General features: G+C 52.7%; 1 protein-coding gene across 2 annotated transcripts in view; it reads left to right on the top strand.

Moving 5' to 3' along the window:
- STK11 (serine/threonine kinase 11) overlaps positions 1-19,482 on the top strand; it is a 74,139-nt gene extending 54,657 nt beyond the window's left edge. The window contains exons 8-10 of one of the 2 annotated variants that reach the window (XM_044998342.1): positions 2,810-3,003; positions 14,918-15,143; positions 18,834-19,482. In XM_044998342.1, the coding sequence (XP_044854277.1) occupies positions 2,810-3,003; positions 14,918-15,117 (394 nt within the window). In that variant the 3' untranslated portion in view covers positions 15,118-15,143; positions 18,834-19,482. Of the gene's footprint in view, positions 1-2,809; positions 3,004-5,490; positions 8,406-14,917; positions 15,144-18,833 lie in introns of those variants that run through there. The other variant, XM_044998343.1, reaches the window with a different exon arrangement.
- Positions 19,483-19,509: the final 27 nt, after the last annotated feature.

Genomic DNA, 19,509 nt, shown 5'->3' with positions numbered 1-19,509 from the left:
AGACACTTCAAAGAGGCAATTTCTACTGTCTCTGGTATAACTGCTTGTCTGCCTTGTCCACTCTCCAAAAAAAACAGGACTAGGAAATGATTTTACCATTCGATAAGAAGTGGTGGTACATACATATCAAATGTCATCTTTTCAGTTTAAAATGACAGCACAGTCTTAGGTGCGAAAAGATCAAACACCTTTTTTTGGGGGGGGGGGGAATCTTTCTAGACAGATCATATTAAAACTTGAATCCATTTCCCCTTCAGGCTGCTTCATAACTTTATTTTCAACTATGCTCACAAAGCTGGCTTTTGAACAAGGTTTGCTCCTCCTTTGAATACTGATTGGTCCGTCCCAGTAGCATGAGAGATGTGTGTGAAAATGTAATTAACTGCTCGTTTTCACTGGACAGGTTTGCTAAAACATCACAGTTTTAGGCTTACTATCTAACCAGCTTAAGTCTTTAACACAATCATGATTGCATTTATGTTGTGGTGGAGACCTGTGTCCCAACTTAATTCCGGGTCGCGAGGGCAATTTAAAACAAAACAGGATGGCATACCAATCTCCTAGAACTGGAAGGGACCTTGAAAGGTCATTGAGTCCAGCCCCCTGCCTTCACTAGCAGGAACAATTTTTGCCCCAGATCCCTAAGTGGCCTCCTCAAGGATTGAACTCACAACCCTGGGTTTAGCAGGCCAATGCTCAAACCACTGAGCTATCCCTCCCCCCCAAGAATTTCCAAATGCCCATTCTGGATCTCTCCCGTCCCCTTTGGTGATCAGTTCAAATCTGCCCCAGGTTGGTAGTAGCCAAAAGCTGTCTCTAATGTCTACATATGTGACCAAGTAGCTAAGCATTCATATTGCACCTGGTACTACTTGGGGCAGCAGCCTCGGCGAAGGCAGAACTCATGGACCCTCCACGTCAGGACTGAGGCACGTTGGTGGAAAACAGGATGTAGCATGGCAGTGGAGAGAGTGGCTCATGCTGCCCATTCTATACCTGTTCTGTGGGTAGAGAACATAGTCTCTGACTAAAAGGAGCACCTTTCATGAGCCCTAAAGTGAAGCTAATAGGTTGGAGGAGAAATCATATAGTCTCATTAGACCAGATCTGCTTAGGATGACAAATTGATTAAAGTGTCCTTTCACAGCAAGTGAGGGGCACCTCCCTGCTATCTTCAGGCAGCCCCTGATAAACAGTGCAGTTGTTTTTTGCCAGCTAGTGCTGGGAAGGATTGGCTTTCATGGATTAATTACCGTTCAACTGATGACACAAAAGCAGGGGTTTAATATTTAATGCTGGAATAGCAGCCCATCAGGGGACCCAGCTGCTCTACACCCAACACTCCTTAGGTGAGAATGCTTTGAACTCCCTTGTCACTTCCTGTGTGTGGGATCACCCTCCTAGGCAAAGCCCACAGAACTGCCTGTTGAAAGGGGGAGGATGTGCTGCTCTGCATGCCAGATTTGAAGCTGCCCAGCAGCGTGATTCACATAGGATGTGGGAAGAAGCAATTGGATGACCAAAGCCTGACCTTCTTAATGTTTAATCCATGGACATTGATCCTTCAGGCTGGTGGGGTCATCAGGGTGCATGATTGGGGGAACAGGCTCTTGTTACGGAGAGCTGAATGTGTGAAGGCTGGGTAAGGCATGTCAGAGAAACCTGCATGCTGAAGACTCCATGAATTGTTATAGGCAAATGGTATTTGGAATGTAGTTGAGAACCCAAGCGCATTGGATCTGTACTGTAGACTAGGTGTACAGGGGCTCCAATGGTACTTCTAGGAAATGTGTTTTTTAACTCGGCTGCACAACCCTGAGAGCTGTATGGGAGCACGTCTATTATAGGGCAGTGAAAAATGGGAAAGGCCACCCATCTGGCTCCTGAGATATTGACGTCATGCAAGACAGTTAGACTCTTGATCTGATTAATAATGGCATTTGGGCTGAGATTCTTCTCTGGGCAGATGGCAAGTTAGAACAGCACTATGGGTGATGGATTAAATGGTGGTAGAATTCCAACAAGACAGGGGTGAGGGGGAAGGATAAAATATTAAGTGACTTTGCCATGATCCCTCTGTATATTGCCATGAAGGGGGGAGATTGGGGTCAAGATCCATAGCCTTTAAACTCATAGCTGCAAGTTCCCTTTTCTTCCTTTTATGCTATTTTCTGACTCTCTAAAGCTGGGAGAAATCAGCACTAAAGACAAAAATGTTCTGTCTGTCCGCAGATCAGGTACAGCTCAGAGAGCAGCAGTGAGTGCTGGCTTCCCTCACATTGCTCACTGCCACCCCTGCTGTTGAGGAGCCCCCTGTGTATATGCAGTGGTGGTAATTCATTCTCCATGTTCATTCAGGCCAGGTTGGAATCTGTGAGCTAGAGGTGAAAGGTTCCGTATCCTATTTCTGGTCCCCTGAGCCATCCTATTGTGGGTATTTGTCATGGTCATGTGTATCCGGCGGTGTATAGCCATTGCTGCAATAACGCTAGAGATGGTTTTGTAGATCCACCAGAGGTTCTCCTTAGCTCAATGGCAGTCAGTGGCCTGGATGCCTTCAGGAGTGGCGTGCTCACCTCGTACTTTATTTCCTGCCGCAGAGCAGTGGAGACAAGAGGCCCCAGGATTCACCTTTTTTGCCACTGGCCTCTCCAGACTATGCCCTATGGTGAAGCTTACAAGGGAAAAAAACAGTGCAAGATGTTTTCCATTTATTAAAAAAACCAGCATAGCTCTGATATGATTGGTAGGGGGCATCTCAGACTCTTGGGGCTTCCTGCTGAAACTCTGTGCCTTGGACTCTTTGCAGCTGGTTTCGTAAGAAACACACTCAGGCAGAGGCTCTGGTCCCCATACCTCCTAGCCCAGAGACAAAGGACAGATGGAGGAGTATGACGGTGGTGCCTTATCTGGAAGATCTCCATGGCTACAATGAGGAAGAGGATGATGACTTGTATGACATTGAAGATGATATCATCTACACTCAGGACTTCACAGTACCAGGTAAGCAAGAGGAAGGTGATGGGATGGGGGAGGGGGAGGTAACGTTTCAGGCCAATTTTAAAACCTTCTGGAGAAAACATGGTTTGAATGGCCAAATGCTTTCAGTATCTCAGAAGCCTATTGATTATTAAATGATGCACAATCTTTGAGCCAGCCATGGTGCTCCGGATGCATCGGTCCTTATTTCTTTAAATAGGATACCTTTTCCAATTTCCTTCATTGCATCCAGTAATAGCCTCTACCCACTGGATTTTATTGTTCAGCAAGCTTCATTCCACCGCCAATTTTACATGACCATCTCAAAGTTATTCTGAAGCCTGGTATAATGACTCCGTATTCATAGCAGATGGCGTACTTGTGGGTGGGGGAGGGGACGTTGAGAGAGTTATGCTTAACTTTCAGCTGTGTTGAGGCTCATTCTCCCCTGCCCCTGTCTCTGAAATTGTCTAGTTTCAGAATTGCCTTACGGGGGGAAAAAAAACCTCAAATTCTAAAAATCAGTAAAGAGCTTGAGATCTTCAGAGCCAGATAGTCAATTTAACCATGCACCTCCTGCTGATCAGTGGGAATTGTGTAGCTGAATACCCCAGTTGGCTTTGGAAATGTCAATGTCTGGGTGCACGTAAATCCTGGAACTTGGCTGGAGAGAGAGAAATGAAGGCTATGTTGAGAGCCGGCAGGCCAAGGTGCCGGGAGCGCACAGTACAAAAACTTGATTTGATCACTTTCATTCTTAACACCAGCAGCGATCAAATTAGTTGCTCAACCTCCTTGCTCCTACTTTACCTGCTTAATAGATTACAAACTGTATGTACGATAAATGTCTGGGAGTGGCCCCCTCGTCTTCATTCTGCTTCATCCGGGTATGGATGGTCTGATAGTCACTTTGCAAGGAGAGGCTACCGTTAATGCCTGAACAGGAGATGACTTCCTCTATGATCCTAAGTGTCTGAGGATAGGTGATCTCTGATCTTGGGAAGACTTCCAGCTCCTGGGCTGTAGGATTGCCAGACTGAGCCAAATTCACATGGACTTCAGTAGGGTCAGAGGTGACCTGTGCCAGCTGATAGTGGGGGGACAGAGTGAGGGCAGCTGGCTTCAGCAGTGTTACAGAGCATGCTCAGTACAAGCCAAATAGCAAACTAGAGGGCACATGACCCCACATGCACCCCCTCCCACATCGCCTCTGAGTAGGGTATGAATAAAGGTGAGATCGGTGTCCTCAATGCAGAAGCTAGACCTTAAGACAAACTGTACCTCGGCTCCCTGATCAGCCTGTGGGTCCTTCCTGACTGCATGTGATCGGGGAACTCATCCCTGGGAGCTCAGAGTGCCATGAAGGCAACCCGGGCAGCTTTTAGCTTTGAGTGGCCTATGCATTTTAAAGGCGTGGGGTAATAACCCAGCCCTAGGTTGACCTCTCAGGCAGCTACCTACCGAGGATTTTCCTTTGTTTGCTGCAGCCTTGGCAAGTGATCAAAGTGAGCTAAGCCAGCAGTGTCTTATCTCCTTGTAAAATCCCCCCAGAGGAGTGTCCATGCAAACATCCAGTCAAGTGGACATGTACTTGGGCAGGGTGGAGCCTGGTTTTCCAAGACTAAGGGAGTTTCGTCAGAGTGAAATTTTCCAAGTGCTGGTTCCCCTGTGACAAACAGCAGAGCTCTCAACACCTTGGGACGTTCTGATTAGTCTGAAGGCTGCATTCGCTCCCTTTGTCCTCATGCTCCACCAGTACCATCAACCAATGTTTAGGGTCTATGGAAGGTGACCATTCACTAAGCCAGGGCTTCCTCGGGTATCTTCATGGAGGCTCCTTCAGTTCCATGTAAAAACTCAGTAGGTTCCTGAAACTGCCTCCTCTCTAGGAGCCTTTCTAACAGCAGGCGCGGTGGGGAGGAGAGAAGAGAATCTGCCAGAATATTTCCTGTACTGTCTGGGACCTGGAACAGGGATTCTGCTGGCACTTGCTCTGTCCCTCGGAGGGTCCTTAGGAGGCTGCGGTCAGTGCTTTCAAACCTGGAAGCCTAAAGCTGGGGCCCTATAGCCGTATTTAGATACCTACATGAGGGACCTGATTTTTGAGAGACACCCAGCAGCTCCAAGAGGAGCCTGACTCGAGGCAGCCAGGTTTGAAATTCTTGGCCAATATTTTCTTCCCCCTAACTCCTGCCTGTGTCCAATGGGGCCACATGCTCCCGTGGGAGCCCTTGGAGGACTAGAGCAGTGAATGGTGGGAATTGGAACCCCCACTTCCCCCTCTTCCCACCCAGCTCTTTTCCTGGGTGAATCCAGGAGTTGAATCATGTGAATTTATTCCCTAAATTAGCGTTTCTTCTCCCTGATGGATCTGTGGTACTTAGCACCTCTGACAGTCAAGTGAAGGGCCCACAGTGCCAAGCTCCTTGTGTCATCACTGCCCAGGGTCCAGTGTAGAGAATAAGCGTCTCTTTCTAACCACGTTCTGTTGCTTTCCTGTGCATTCCCCAGGTTCAGAGGAGGAAGCTGAGGCAGGGCTTAGAGAGGACAGAGCAGAGCAGATGAGGGATCTTGCCGAGCCAGTTGGAGAAGAAGCTGAGCTGCCAGCGGACGGGAACATTGAAGAGGAATTCAGAGTTTAGCCTAGTTTGCTACAGTTACCGGAGAGAACAGATAGTTGCGTTTTCTGCTTGAACTATAGTGTTGGCTTGGAATCTCCTAACTTCTCTGCGCCCCAGCAGGATCTTTCCCACCACTAATAGGGCACCATTACTTTAAAAAAGCCACATATCTGTTCCAGGAGGGAGTCTGCTCCTTTTGTTAAACAAAGATTAGCCATAAGGTCCCAGAGTGCAGGTGACCTGAGAGAGAACCAGCATTGAAGGTCCCAGTGGCGCTTGCTGTGACTGATGCATACCCTAACCAGCCTTGCTCCCTCTTAGTTAGTTCTGTCAATACGTTGCTACAGTGAAACGCTGCAGTTGTCTATTTTGAGTCTTGTTTTTAATACAGGAGCCTTTTTTAAAACAAAGTTTATCGGGAGTCGAGTACTGAAAGGTTTGTTTAATCCGGGTATCTGTTGCCATCGTGGGAGACCAAGCCCCTCGCTGACTGGCAGCTCCATCTTGTGCTGCTTTGATTGCTTTCTGTACGGGCCCCCTGGCTGACTAATTCTTACTGCCTAACCCTGAAGTATTTCCGGGTTCCCCTCTCTGTTGTCACCCCAGCTGAGATACTGAAGAACTTCTCGTTTATTCTGTGCTATTACGTTCCTTTACGGTTCAGAGCTGTAAAAGGTACAGCTCTGTGTACGCGTGCGGCTGTAGAGAGCGATTGAATGTTAACGTGTTCACAGGGATGGCCCATAATCTGGTTCCAGTCACCCCCAAGTCTGCAGAATCTCCCTGAGCCATTGCAACACCAGGCTGGAGTGCTAAGTTCCTTGTATGTGCAGAGGCAAAAGAGGTCATGGTCCTGTGATTCCTTCTGTGGCGCCCAGCAGGGCGTGTAAGGTCGTCTCTGTTCAGTGCAAGTAAAGCCAAGCACCAGGCATAGGCTCTGCACTGAGCAGTGATAAGCCTCAAGCCCCCATGCCTAGAATATGTCTGAGGAGACATGGTCTTAAGTGCAGCCACCCTACTAATTTGCCCCTTAGCTCTGCCTGTTCTCCTAGGCTTCCTACCTGCTGTTAGATAGGAGTTGCTTCGAGTACAACTGCACTGGCGCTGGAGGTGTAATTTCCAGTTCGAGCAGACATCCGCGTGCTAGCTTTGCTCGAGCTAGTGCACTAAAAATAGGAGTGTAGCCTGTGGCATGAGCAGCATGACGGGCTAGCCACCCAGAGGACAAGCCCTCTCAGGCCCCTAGGTATTTGCACAGGTAGCCCCAGCGTCCGCTTGCGCCGCTGCGGCTGCACTTCTAGTTTTAGCATGCAGGGGTGCAGACATCAAGCTGGAGGTGTGCTTTCCATCTCTGGTAGAAGTGTAGATGTACACTTAGTGGCTGCGCGGCAGGGACTCTGGTCTGTGGTCCCCGTGCTCAGCACTCTTTACCTTGCATGTGCAGCACCCTGCACTGGGCAGGGCTGAGCCTCCCTCAAAGCTATCCTGACAGCAGCATTCATCTGCTCATCTCAGCGGATGTTATGCCCTCGGCAGGCAGGTGCTTTGTAACAAGGGAAGATTGTAGCTGGAGCAGCCATCTCTGCTATTATGTGCTTCTGATGCAAACAGCATTTAAACCCAAATAAGAGCTGTCATTCAGCAAGCTGACACGCAAATTACTGAAAGATGTTTGGAGTTCTCTTGCATGCTTTGTACATCTTCAAAGGGATAGAGCGCTCTGGTTAATAGCAGCTGCACAGAGCAGCACTCACTGCAATTACCTGGGTGTGGTAACACATCTTTTGTTGTATTAAGACTTGGGTGTTGATATTCCTAGAACCCCAGTTACCTAAAGAACAGTTGTACAGTGGTGATCAGATAGCTGGCGCAGGAAAGCACTGTGTGAGCGACTGCCTGAAACGCCCCATCCCTGACTGCTCAGCTATTGTAGAGATGCCTCTGCTGAAATAAAGGACACAGTTCCTTCCTGATTAATATGGTACAGACTCTTCTCAAGTCAAACAGCTGAGCTATGGCTTGGCTCATCCTGTGTGTGTGACCTACAAAGGTTGGAAGGCAAAGTACGTACAGATCGCCTCCGTGTGTCGGCCAGAAGCTGGTTTGATCCAAGTTTGGGTACATGACTAAAGAGACCTGCTACCCACTTTATCCCATGGCTTCTGATCAGTCCGTCTGAGGGATGGTCAGTCCACAGGGCTCTCTAATAGCCATCCCTATTTGAAGGGTCTTAAGGCAATTATAATGGTATCAGTGAACTGGGATACGGTGAAACTGCATGTACAGGGAAGCCGCTTTAAAGGGTTCGCTATTTGGTGTACGTTTTTAACAGTGAATAATTAAGCATTGGAACAGTTCACCAGGGTCTCCATCACTGAGAATTTTTAAATCAAGATTGGGTGTTTTTTTCCTAAATGATCTGCCCTAGGACTTATTTGGGGAAGTTCTGTGGCCTGTGTCAGATACAGGAGGTCAGACTAGATGATCACATTGGTCCCTTCCAGCAGTGGCATCTGTGAACTTGTAACATGCAGATTGCAGTTCCGGTGAGTGAAACCTTCCCTAGGAATGGATGTTTGGGGAGCAGGAGGGAGAGGACTAGCTGGACTCTGCTGTGTGTGTGTGTCTGTGTGTTCCCGAAATCAAGGGACAGCTTGCAAAGAGAACAGATTATCGTCCCTTCCCAGCCTCGTGAACTCCGCTCTGCTTTGCCAGCCTTCACTTGTTAACAGAGTGAAATTCCATTAAAATAGAAAACTTGCAAATGACTCTGATCAATTGAGCTGTGGTTCCATCGGGCAGCAGAGCGAGCGAACGAGTGACTCATAGGCGGGGGTGGGAGCTCTGTTGGGGGAGGAGGGAGGGAGCCTCATTAAACCTTATATTGATCAGAGGAAGAAGGGGCTTTAAGAATGTGCTGTATTTTTGAAGGGTTCTTTAAAGATTTATGCTGCTCTGCAGAGAGCCTTAAACATGGTGTCCCTCGCTCAATATCTGTTAAACGTCTCCTCGGAGGAAATTGCTGGAGAGAGCATGTTATGGTGTCTGGCACATCGCAAACCATCACTTCCAGAGGTGTCCGCCTTTTTCAACTCCAAGGGCGACATTAAGTGAGGTTAGGGATCCTGCTTGCTGGCTTTGTCTCAAAACTTCAGGTTAAAAGGGATGCGCCCTGCGTCTTCCGTCCCTCATTGTTAACCCTCTTACTTCAGTCTGAACTGCAATCCGCGGGTCATGCAGAGACAAATGGCCGCTGTATTTGGTTTTGTTTTCACTCCCTGACATCCAGGAAGGGGCTGGAAAACGAAGCCGAGACTAGAATCTAAAAATAAGTGTCAAGTGTTTGCAAAAGTGTATTTCTATCCTTCGTGTGCGTGCGCGCAGCCGGTTCAAAAGTACTTTGCGAAAGAGGCATTTTCATTTGAAACCGCTCTTGTGTCTGTGAGCCGGACCGAATGATTGATTGGCAAGCCCGCAAGGTGGCAAGGACAAACACGCACGCTCTCAGTGGCTGTCGTCTCTCTTTTTTGTACCGCCGCTTTGCTGATAATGGGAAGGCAGAATAATGCTTGTTCTAACAGCCGCAGCACAGAGGGTCACAGGCTTCTGTGTGGGCTGAAAGTGCCAAACTCCATCAAGTGTTAAATTTTTAGTTTCATTGAGAGCCGCTGACGCTCAATTATTGAGGAAGGAGATAAAATTAGCTTTGTGGGATGTTCGTGCCCCCCTCCCCCCAAATAAATCCAGAGACGCTTTCTGGAATCCTCCTTTGGGGGGCAGGGAGCCGTCGCACAAAAGACAGATGAACGAGTCAGATTTTTTTTCCAGTTGGAAGCGTTAATTGATTTGGCTCGAGTTCAGATGATCAGGGAAGAGGGGGAGCTTTAAATGCTCAGCTCTGCTTTGAGCGGGGTTATTTGAGGTGCTGCAGCCACATAACTAGGGTTTGGTGAGAAGTGAGTTGAAATCCTGAATTCTCTGTGGAGAGGTGCGGCTATTATACGCTGTCTCTCAGGGTGGGCCAAGCCTATTGATTTTGGGGAGGGGGGTCCCACCATGACACATTGTTAAAGGGGCCTCATTTGGCAGGGGGTGGTGCCCAGCACTTTGTGTTGTGTGTTAGGCTGGGCCTCCCAGAATCGCACGCTGCTTTTGGCACAAACCGTGACCTGGGACAGCTGGGTTTCACTGTGTGCTCCTATGCAAGGCGCTTAAACCAGTGTGATCCAAAATTGGCCTCTCGGATTGGGTGCTCACCCTGAACCTCTGGGGGTTTGATTGTCACGGGGCTGAGCTGAGAGCTGGAGTCCCAGCGCTGGGCCCAATGGCTGTCAAGGTGGGCACCCAAAAGTAGTGAATTACCCCTGAAAATGTCAACCTGGGCCTGGAACTGGGATCCCACAGCCAGCCCAGAATCAGAATGCAAAACAAAACCAACTTCCTGGGGTGTTCTCCAGCACGTAAGGTGGGGCATTGGGACAGTGGCCTTGGATGTGAAAGTGGTGCAGGAAGGGCCCCTTCAGACAGACAGTGGGCAAATGCTTGTCCTGAAATCACCCTGAGGTTAGATCTCTCCCCACAGCACCAATCTTCAGTCTTAAATGGGCTGCTGTAGAGAAGTGGGTCTCAATCTCTTCCATAGCAGGACACCCGCGCCCCCTGAATCATCATGTAGCTGAAATCTAGCCAGGAGCCTCCACCCCATTGAATGATGTGAGGAGAAGAGAGCGGTTGCGACCTCCTGACTGGCCCTGCTCTAGGGTATTTGTCTTGCTAAAAAATCAAGCTGATGAACTGCAGCAGGAGGAAGAGCAGAAACCACTCTGTGCTCTCTCTACAGAGAAAACAAAGGGGCTCGCCCACACCCCTGGAGGGCATGATCGTGTGCTGTACGTCCCTTCAAGAGCCATGGGCCGTGGTTTCCACATCACTCTCTCTGGCAACTGCTATTGTGGCTCTCGTAGCAAGGAGCTAAACCTGCTTCTGACAGCCGTAGATTTGTAAGGCCATGAGGCTGTTCTAGTCTGATCTCTGGCGAACGGAGCCCGGGGACCTTCACTCGGTCATTCCTGCCTCAGGCCCATATCCCGGGGTTGAGCTCAAAGCATCTCTCTCAAAAATAAATGTCTAATCTTGATTTAAGGCTTCAAGGGAGGGTGAATCTGCCACGTTCCAGTGGGTAATACCCCTCATTGATAACACGCACCTAATTTCTAGCCTGAATTTGGCTAGCTTGTGCTCCCAGCTCTTGGATCATGGCATGCCTTTGTATGCTATCACATTCCCTCTCCTGTGTCAGAGCCTCTGCGTGGGTTCTGCCATCCCTTGCCGTGTGGGCACCCCCCCCCCATGCTGTGCCATGTGAAAGGCAAATGCTGGGGTTGGGGGAAGGCAGGCTGGATGTGTTTCCTACGTGGCAGTGAGAGCGATACAGTGCAGCGTGCAGGCCAGTGGCCGTTTGGCTAGACTAATCTGCATGCACGTTCAAGGGAAAGAAAAGAATTCACTGGAAGAGAGTGTGTGTCTGTGTGTGTGTGTCGGAGCAAAGCATCCCCTCCCCTGCTTCATGGCTTATTGCTACCAGTGGATGCTCTGAGATTATAGAAGACTAGGGCAGGAAGAGACCTCAGGAGGTCATTTGGTCCAACCCCCTGCTCAAAGCAGGACCAACCCCAACTAAATCATCCCAGCCAGGGCTTTGTCAAGCCGGGCCTTAAAAACCTCTAAGGATGGAGATTCCACCACCTCCCTAGGGAACCCATTCCAGTGCTTCACCACCCTCCTAGTGAAATAGGTTTTCCTAATATCCAACCTAGACCTCCCCCACTCCAACTTGAGACCACTGCTCCTTGTTCTGTCATCTGGTACCACAGAGAACAGTCTAGATCCATCCTCTTTGGAACGCCCCCTCCCTTCAGGTAGTTGAAGGCTGCTATCAAATCCCCCCTCACTCTTCTGCAGACTAAATAACCCCAGTTCCCTCAGCATCTCCTCACAGGTCATGTGCCCCAGCCCCCCAGTCATTTGCGTTGCCCTCTGCTGGACTCTCTCCAATTTGTCCACATCCTTTTTGTAGTGGGGGGCCCAAAACTGGACGCAATACTCCAGATGTGGCCTCACCAGTGCCGAACAGAGAGGGGAAATCACTTCCCTTGATCTGCTGTCAGTGTTCCTACTAATGCAGCCTAAAATGCCGTTAGCCTTCTTGGCAACAAGGGCACACTGCTGACTCGTATCCAGCTTCTCATCCACTGCAATCCCCAGGTCCTTTCCTACAGAACTGCCACTTAGTCAGTCAGTCCCCAGCCTGTAGCAGTGCATGGGATTCTTCCCTCCTCAGTGCAGGACTCTGCACTTTTCCTTGTCAAACCTCCATCAGATTTCTTTTAGCCCAATCCTCCAATCCCTACCTTCCAGCATATCTACTTCTCCCCCCCATCTTAGTGTCATCCGCAAACTTGCTGAGGGTGCAATCCATCCCATCATCCAGATCTTAAATGAGGATGTTGAACAAAACCAGCCCCAGGACCTACCCCTGGGGCACTTTGCTTGATACCGGCTGCCAACTAGACATCGAGCCGTTAATCATTACCAGTTGAGCCTGACAATCTAGCCAGCTTTCTATCCACCTTATAGTCCACTCATCCAATCCATACTACTTTAACTTGCTGGCAAGAATACTGTGGGCGACTGTATCAAAAGTGTCGCTAAAGTCAAGATATATCACGTCCACCGCTTTCCCCATATCCACAGAGCCAGTTGTCTCATCACAGGAGGCAATCAGGTTGGTCAGGCATGACTTGCCCTTGGGGAATCCATGTTGACTGTTCCTGATCACTTTCCTCCAAGTGCTTCAAAATGGATTCCTTGAGGACCTGCTCCATGATTTTTCCAGGGATTGAGGTGAGGCTGACCGGTCTGTATTTCCCCGGATTCTCCTTCTTTCCTTTTCTAAGGGGCATTATATTTGCCTCTTTCCAATCGCCACGAGTTTTCAAAGATAATGGCCAATGGCTCTACAATCATATCAGCCAACTCCCTCAGCACCCTTGGATGCGTGAGATCCAGCCCCATGGACTTGTGCATGTCCAGCTTTTCTAAATGACTTTTTTCCACCTGCCATGAGAATTTGAAATGCACTGGGATGCATGTTAAAGCCTGTGCAGTAATGGGGGGCAGGCAGGGGAGATCAGAGTGAAGCCAAGGGCAGGGCGGGGGGGGATTTGCAAACCTTTTGGGATAGAGGAAGCTGCTCAGCAGGCTTATGAGGTAATATGTTGCCCTGTGGGAAATCTGGGGTTGGCGCAGGCAGGATGCACTGTGCTACCCTTGGACGCTTTGGTGGGTGCCCTATGCCTGGTGTAGTAAAATCCCTGAGCTGTGAGCAGCCTCGGAGGGAGCTATAGCCAGGTGAGGACAGGGCCACCCCTTCTGGGAGGGGTGTGCGTGCAGCGACCGGGTGTGTGGTGCAGCGCCCCCTGTTGGAGAGTCGAAGCCATTCCAGATGAACCCTTCGAGATCCCCTCCCCCACCCCCACACCCCCAAGGAGACTACAACTCCCCCCCATGTGTCACTTCCCTCCCTACTGGGGGGCTCGGCAGAGGTGGGGTGATGGTTGGCGCAAGCATAATGCTGACGTGACATGGCCTTGGCGGGGAGAGGATCTGCACATCCTTTTAAAGAAAATGGCACATAATCGCCTCACAGCCTTCGCTTCCACTCAAGCCTCTGAGTCATAACTGAAGGGCCCTGGAGCGTGACGTTCCTGTGAGATGGAAATTACCTTGGATGGGGCTGGTGGCGAGGCAGGGAGGTGGGAGAGACGAGCAATCTGACAACTCCTCTCCTCCTGAGCCCTGCATCCGACGGAGGTAGCGTGAGCAGCGTGGCAGGCTAAGCCGCCGGGCATTGTACGTGTCTCAGTGTCCTGGGCCCTGCTGAGCTGGGTGCGTGTTTGCTGTTCTCGTTTAATGTCACTCCCCCAGTTCCCCGCCAAACACACGTTACCTGAGCCGGAATGTGGCCAGGCTGTGAAATTGATTCCACTAGAAATGGTTTCTCTGCAGCGCTGAGTCACTCTTCTGAGCTGCTGCTGCTGGGTCGCTCGGCCCTGGGGGGGGGTGTGATCCACGCTCGGGGTTCTCTAAGGCAGCTGGGGGGCAGTTCACGGCCATGCAGAGGGGCCAGTGCAAGCCCTCCCACCCCACCCTTGGGTCATAAGTGGCACAGAGGCCTCTGCGTGGGGGAGAATTGCATCCTTACTGAAGTAGCTCCTGCTTCGAGTTCATGCTGCCTCTCCTGCTGCTTGGCTTAAACTGGTTTTCCCTCTGCGAGCCTCTCCTGATCTGGGTTGCTCAGACCCTTTTCCAGAAGGGGAGCCAGCAGCTTCCCTCCCCGAGTCCCAGATGTCATGTTAGTGGTGCTCCGTTTAGATGAAGGAACCCGCTGCGGGAGCTGTTAGTGCATCAACCCACCTGGCCCCTGCAGCAAGGTAAGGCTGCCTGGTTGTGCCTCGTTCGCTTCCGGGATGTGGGGTTCGGCTCTGCTGCTCTCAGCACAGAGCTTCCAAAGGGAGTTGCTGCAGGATGTGAGGAACGTGTGAAAGCTGGTGAGGGCAGGGCATGGGGGTAACCCAGGTTCAGCGGCCGCAGGAGGTCACCCTGAGCCATCCAGGCTCAATGAGACCAGACTGCCGGGACCCCCTCCAGCTGGTAACAGCCTGAGCCTGGCTGTACATGCGCATTTCTCTCTTAGGCACCTTGGTTTAGCTTGTGCCGACCGGGAGTTACAAAAGTTATTCAGGGGAAAGTTTGTCGTGTTCCTGCCCCAAGGGGGCAGTGGGGACAGAACCGGGCTCAAAGAAATCCCACGTGGATCACTTGATGATTCCCTGTTCATTCCCTCTGGGGCACCTGGCATTGGTCACTGTCGGCAGACAGGCTGCTGGGCTAGATGGGCCTTTGGGCTGACCCAGACTGGCCATTCGTATGGGGGTTAGAGGCACCGGTTGAGCTCCAGGTGTATGCCAAAAAAAAAAAAACCACCAAAAAACCCCACAATGTGAGTTATGCAAACATGTGTGTTTTGGGAATCCCTTGCTCTAATGACCCCAGGCTTGGGCCACTCACCCTACCCTATGCCCCTGTGAGGAACAGCAAATGTCGAGATAATCCCAGGAAGCGTGTGGATCTTAGCGCACTTAGAAAGCAACACCCATCCTGAACTAGTGCAGAGCTGGTGTTCAGCTAAGCATGCCACCTCCCCGCCTCTGGCCCTTCTCCCACCTGCCTGACCCTGGTTCCTGCTTCCCTTCCAGGACAGGTGCCTGACGAGGAGGCCGCGCCAAACGGGCAGAACCGCGGCAAAGGGCTGCCCAAGCCGGTGTGCATGAACGGGACGGAGCTGAGCACCAAATCGAAAGCGGAGCGGCGGGCGAGCGCCTCGTCCAACCCCTCGCGCAAGGCCTGCTCGGCCAGCAGCAAGATCCGCAAGCTCTCCACCTGCAAGCAGCAGTGAGCCCGACGCGTGCGCGCTCTTCGCAGGTACGCGGCCTGCACCGCCCGTAGGCAATGGGGGGTGACCAGCAAACCTCCCCCTCGTCCTCGGAGGGGAGGGAGGAGCCATCTGAGTACGGCCAAGCCTGCTGGGGGTTACGAGCAGCACAGCTCCTGGTGGGAGGACGGAGCTGGCTGCTTTGCTTCCTCCCCCAATGATTGGGGGGGGCCCTCCATGCGGGTGTCTCCATCTGCCATGGCCAAGCTCTGAGGGAAGCAGCACCTGGGCAGGGACACTCCAGCCCCACCACTGCAGCTGTGTCCCGGCGGGCCAGGGCTCTGGGGGCTCTGCCCTTCGCAGGGCTGGTCGCAGCTGTTGGAAGCCAAAGGGAGGGGCAGCATCCATGGCCCTTGGGGTGCTGGGGGCGCAGGGATGGTACCACTCTGCTCTCACTGTCGGCACCCGGGTCCCACAGTGATGGAACCAGGCTGAGAACCTGCCTCCATTTGCACCAGCCTCCCTGTCCTGCCACCTCCTGCTGGCTCCTGGGCTAGGAGCAGTGGGTCAGACTCAAGCAAAACACACTCTCCAGCTCCCAAGACCTGAATCCCATCCATGCGCACACCCCCAGCTGCCACCCCCCTTGCTTCCTGAGGAAGTGGCCAGTTTGGCTGCCTGCGGTTAGCAGGCTGAGGGTGAATGGGACTGAACGAGGCAACTGAAGAGCAGCGATGCCCGAGGTGCACAGGAAACCCTGGGGGGCAGTGGAAGGCCCATCGTATTCACCCCGGAGAACCTCCACTGTCCCCACACTCTGTGTAGCCCTGGCATATGGGCAGTGCTCTCAGGATGCCAGGAGAACGGGCTGAGTCTGCCTGTTGCCTCCAGGACGTTCCCCTTCCAGGAAGGGGTTAAGTCAGTCCCCCTCCCTGTGGCTGGTGTAACAAGGGGGCCCAGCTGAATCGTCCTGGCCCAGGGCTCCATCCCCCAGCTGCTCCTCGGCTCGGGCAAGGTGGGTGCTGGATCCCCTGCTTTCTGCAGCCCCACCACCTGCTGCAGAAGGGGACCGGAGCAGAATGCCAAAGACACGCGTGGTCCCCAATTCCCCTCGGCTTTCCGTGGGCCTTGAGCACTGAGCTGCCCTTTGGAAGCCGTGCCAAATGCACCCCTGCCCCGCCCCCCCCGAGCATCTGGCTGAGCCGAGAGGGGCTGCAGCTGCTGCACTATGGCTGTGGGGAGGGGCTGGGCGTCGCCCTGACCCTCAGCCCTCACCCCCATGGCCTTGCCTCTGTTCCGCAGGGACACTTCGGCAGAGTTGGTGCGTCAGAAGAAGCCTTGCCCTACGGCTGAGACGCCAGGCCAGAGCTGCTGGCATAAGCACAGAATTTGCCCCAGGCCTCCCCCCGCGTTCAGGTTAAGGTCCCGCCGTGCTAAACCCCCATCCCCACCTCAGGGCCAGCTCCCATTAACACATGCTCACACTCTGAGCCACAAGTTCCCATATCGCTGCCTCTCCTGAATGGGATTTGAGGCAGTTTGAAGGGGTCAGGGGCGGAGTGGAGCAGGACTTGCTTGAGCAAGGTGAGCTGGTGCTCCCCTGAGAGAGCAGCTTTAGCGTCGGGGTTTGTATCTCTAATTCCAGGCGGTGGGTGCATGGGCCGGCGGCCGTGCCATCCCACTCCCCATCTCACCCGGCTCACGTACGTGGCTCTTGCTTCCTGGCTGTGGCACTGAGCTGCAGAGCCCTGCCTGCCCTCCACCCCCTCCAGCAGCTCTGCTGCCGCTCCAATTCACAAGCGCAGGCAGCACTGACTCATCCCTGGTCCCCGCTGGCTCTCGTCACACGCGCTCCACGGAGCCGGGGTGCTGGTATCTGGCTCCTGACCAGCTTTGGGGGGTGAAGAAAGCCAGGATTAAAAGCCCATTCCTCCCCCTGCAGCTGGCAGGCTGATGTACCAGGCCCATGTGGTGACTTTAATTCATGGCTGGGAGTGAGTCACCTGGCGGGGGAACTAGCACTGTGGGGAGAAACCTCCGCTGGTTTTCCTTTCCCTCCTGCCCGGCACCCTAGTACTGAAGCCGTTTCCCTCCCTCCACCCCCTTGCTGGAGATTGACCCTTCAGCCTGGTTCGCTCCTCGCAGTCAGATCTCAAAGCATAATTCCCCCGGGTCAATCAAAGGGGCTCGGGCAGGTTACAAGCGCATGTGTCTGCCGCTGTCCTTCCCCTTCGGTTAACACCTGGAAACATTTAAAAACAAAACAAATCAACCTCGTCTGTTCCTTGCCCTTAAGGGAGCTTTTTGAATTCATTTCCCTGCTGCTCGTGCTGGAGAAGGAGACTAGAGCAGTGAGGCGGATCAGTGTGATTGGGGAGGGGCCTAGTGCCCCCTCCAAGATGGGGGCTCCTGGCATGCCAGGCACTGCCCCTTCCCTGCCTACGATCTCCATAGACAAGGCAGCTACTGAGAGGAAGGAAGGTTGGTTATCCCCACTGAGGCCAGAGAGGTGCCTGTGGTCACAGGGAGAGTTGGTGGCAGAATCGAACCGAGGGCTCCTTAACCACGTGGTCAGGCTCCTTCCCTGCCTTGCTGTGGTTCTCCTGCAGGCTGGTGCTGCCGGGGGCGGGTGGAAGGGTGTCTGCTGCTGCTGGTTTGAACAGGGACGTTTCTCAGGACTGGGGGTATTCGTAGAGTCCTTTTTTAACAAAATCTAATTCTGGGTCATAAATATCCCTCCCCCTCCCCATCTGATTTAACCCCCTAGCTGTGAGGCAGAAAGCCCCGCTAGCCCTGTTTTACAGACCAGGCACAGAGCCATAACGGGCCTTGCCACAGAGTCGGGGTGCCTGGGTGCTAGTCCCAACTCTGCCACTGGCCTGCTGGGTGACCCTGGTCATGTCACTCCCCCTTCCTGTGCCTGTGTCCCCAGGGGGGTTAGTGAGACTGACCACCTCGAAGCGCTGATGGCTGAAAGGTGTGATAGAGGTGCAGGATATTTTATAGGGCTGGGGGCAGGGGCTCCTGCCTGGCCTGGAGGGGCTCTGTGGTCTCCTGATCCCTGTCCCTGGGGCTCCGCGTGGGGCTCGCCCTCGGCAGGGGGCATCTTAGTGAGATGCAGGGGCATCTTAGTGAGAGCCGGCCTCTGGAGGGAGTCTCTAGGGGTACCTCTGCATTGCATCTATCTGGGGCTGCGGGGTTAAAACCAGCAGTGTAGGACTCTCAGATCCGGGACTCTCACCGGCTTTCAGCCCAGACATCTACACGGCGTGAGCCAGAGACCCAGCGCCACCGGTTTTCCTTTGCTGTGTCCATGTTCCCTTGAAGGCTCAGTGGTGCCTGTGTTAACAGCTGGGCTTTGCCCATGCCAAGACATGCTGGACAAAGTGGGGGCTGCAGGGGCTGGTGTAGGATGGGAGGCTGCTGCTGCTGGGAAGTCCCACCCAAGTCCCTTCCTCCCTCTCTCACCTGGGTGATGGGAGAGCATTAGGTTGAGATCCCACCTGCTGCCCAGGCTTTGCGGTGGCCACTGACTTAGCCTGGCACTTTACCCCTGTGTGTGTAACCCCCACCGTGCTCCCTCCTGTAGTCAGCTGGAGCCCCCAGGCACCAGTGGTGCAATTCCCCCCGGGCTTGGACCCAGGCCAAAGCCGCTCTGGGGGAAAATCAGACATGTGCCACCAGCCTGCTGCCCATGTACCATCCACCTCTAACATTGTCTCCCCTCCTCTCTTCCCCAGAGCCTGTCCTGGAGCCTGGGCCAGCCTACGCCCCGTCATCCTCGCCCCGGGAGCGGACTACGCTTGCAATCCAAAAAGAGAAACCCTGGAGGAAAACAGAACCGCCCGCCCCTCCCGCTCCCAAACCCTCTCTCAGCGGCGCCAGGCCCCCGAAGCCGGCAGGAGCCCTCGACCTCCCCTCATCTCTCTCCCCAGCTACACCCATGCTGGCCCCTCCTCTGCATCGACTCTTTGCCAGTCAAGACACCACCTCTGTTTTTTAATTTGGGATCTGGAGGGTGAGGTGGGTGGGGGAGGGCCTGGGTAGAGGTCTCCCCTCACTGGGCGTGTGGGCGACCCCCCGCCCACCCTCGCTGAGTAGAAGTGTGTAAAGCCATGGCTGTGCACTTTATGTTTTAGACTACTGTTCTAGATATACATATATATATATTTTCCTCTTTTTTTTGTTTATATTTGCGGTATATTTAGAGATTCCTACACATCGTGATGTGTTTAAAATAAACCCGACGAGGAAAAGAACCAGGTAGTGAGACCATCCGAGAACTGCATGCTGCCCGAGGGCTTGGGAGGGGGACTGGACTGCGCTCTGCGGCCTCTTTTCTTTTAGTATTTTCTTTTTTTAAGAAAATAAACCAATCTTGCGAGGTGGCTCTCCTGGTCGTCCTGCTGCAGGCAG

Source organism: Mauremys mutica, chromosome 24, assembly GCF_020497125.1.
Source record: "Mauremys mutica isolate MM-2020 ecotype Southern chromosome 24, ASM2049712v1, whole genome shotgun sequence".
In the NCBI taxonomy this organism is placed as follows: Eukaryota; Metazoa; Chordata; order Testudines; family Geoemydidae; genus Mauremys; species Mauremys mutica.
Note: the sequence above shows the minus strand (reverse complement) of the source record. Positions and strands in the feature narration are given on the sequence as shown.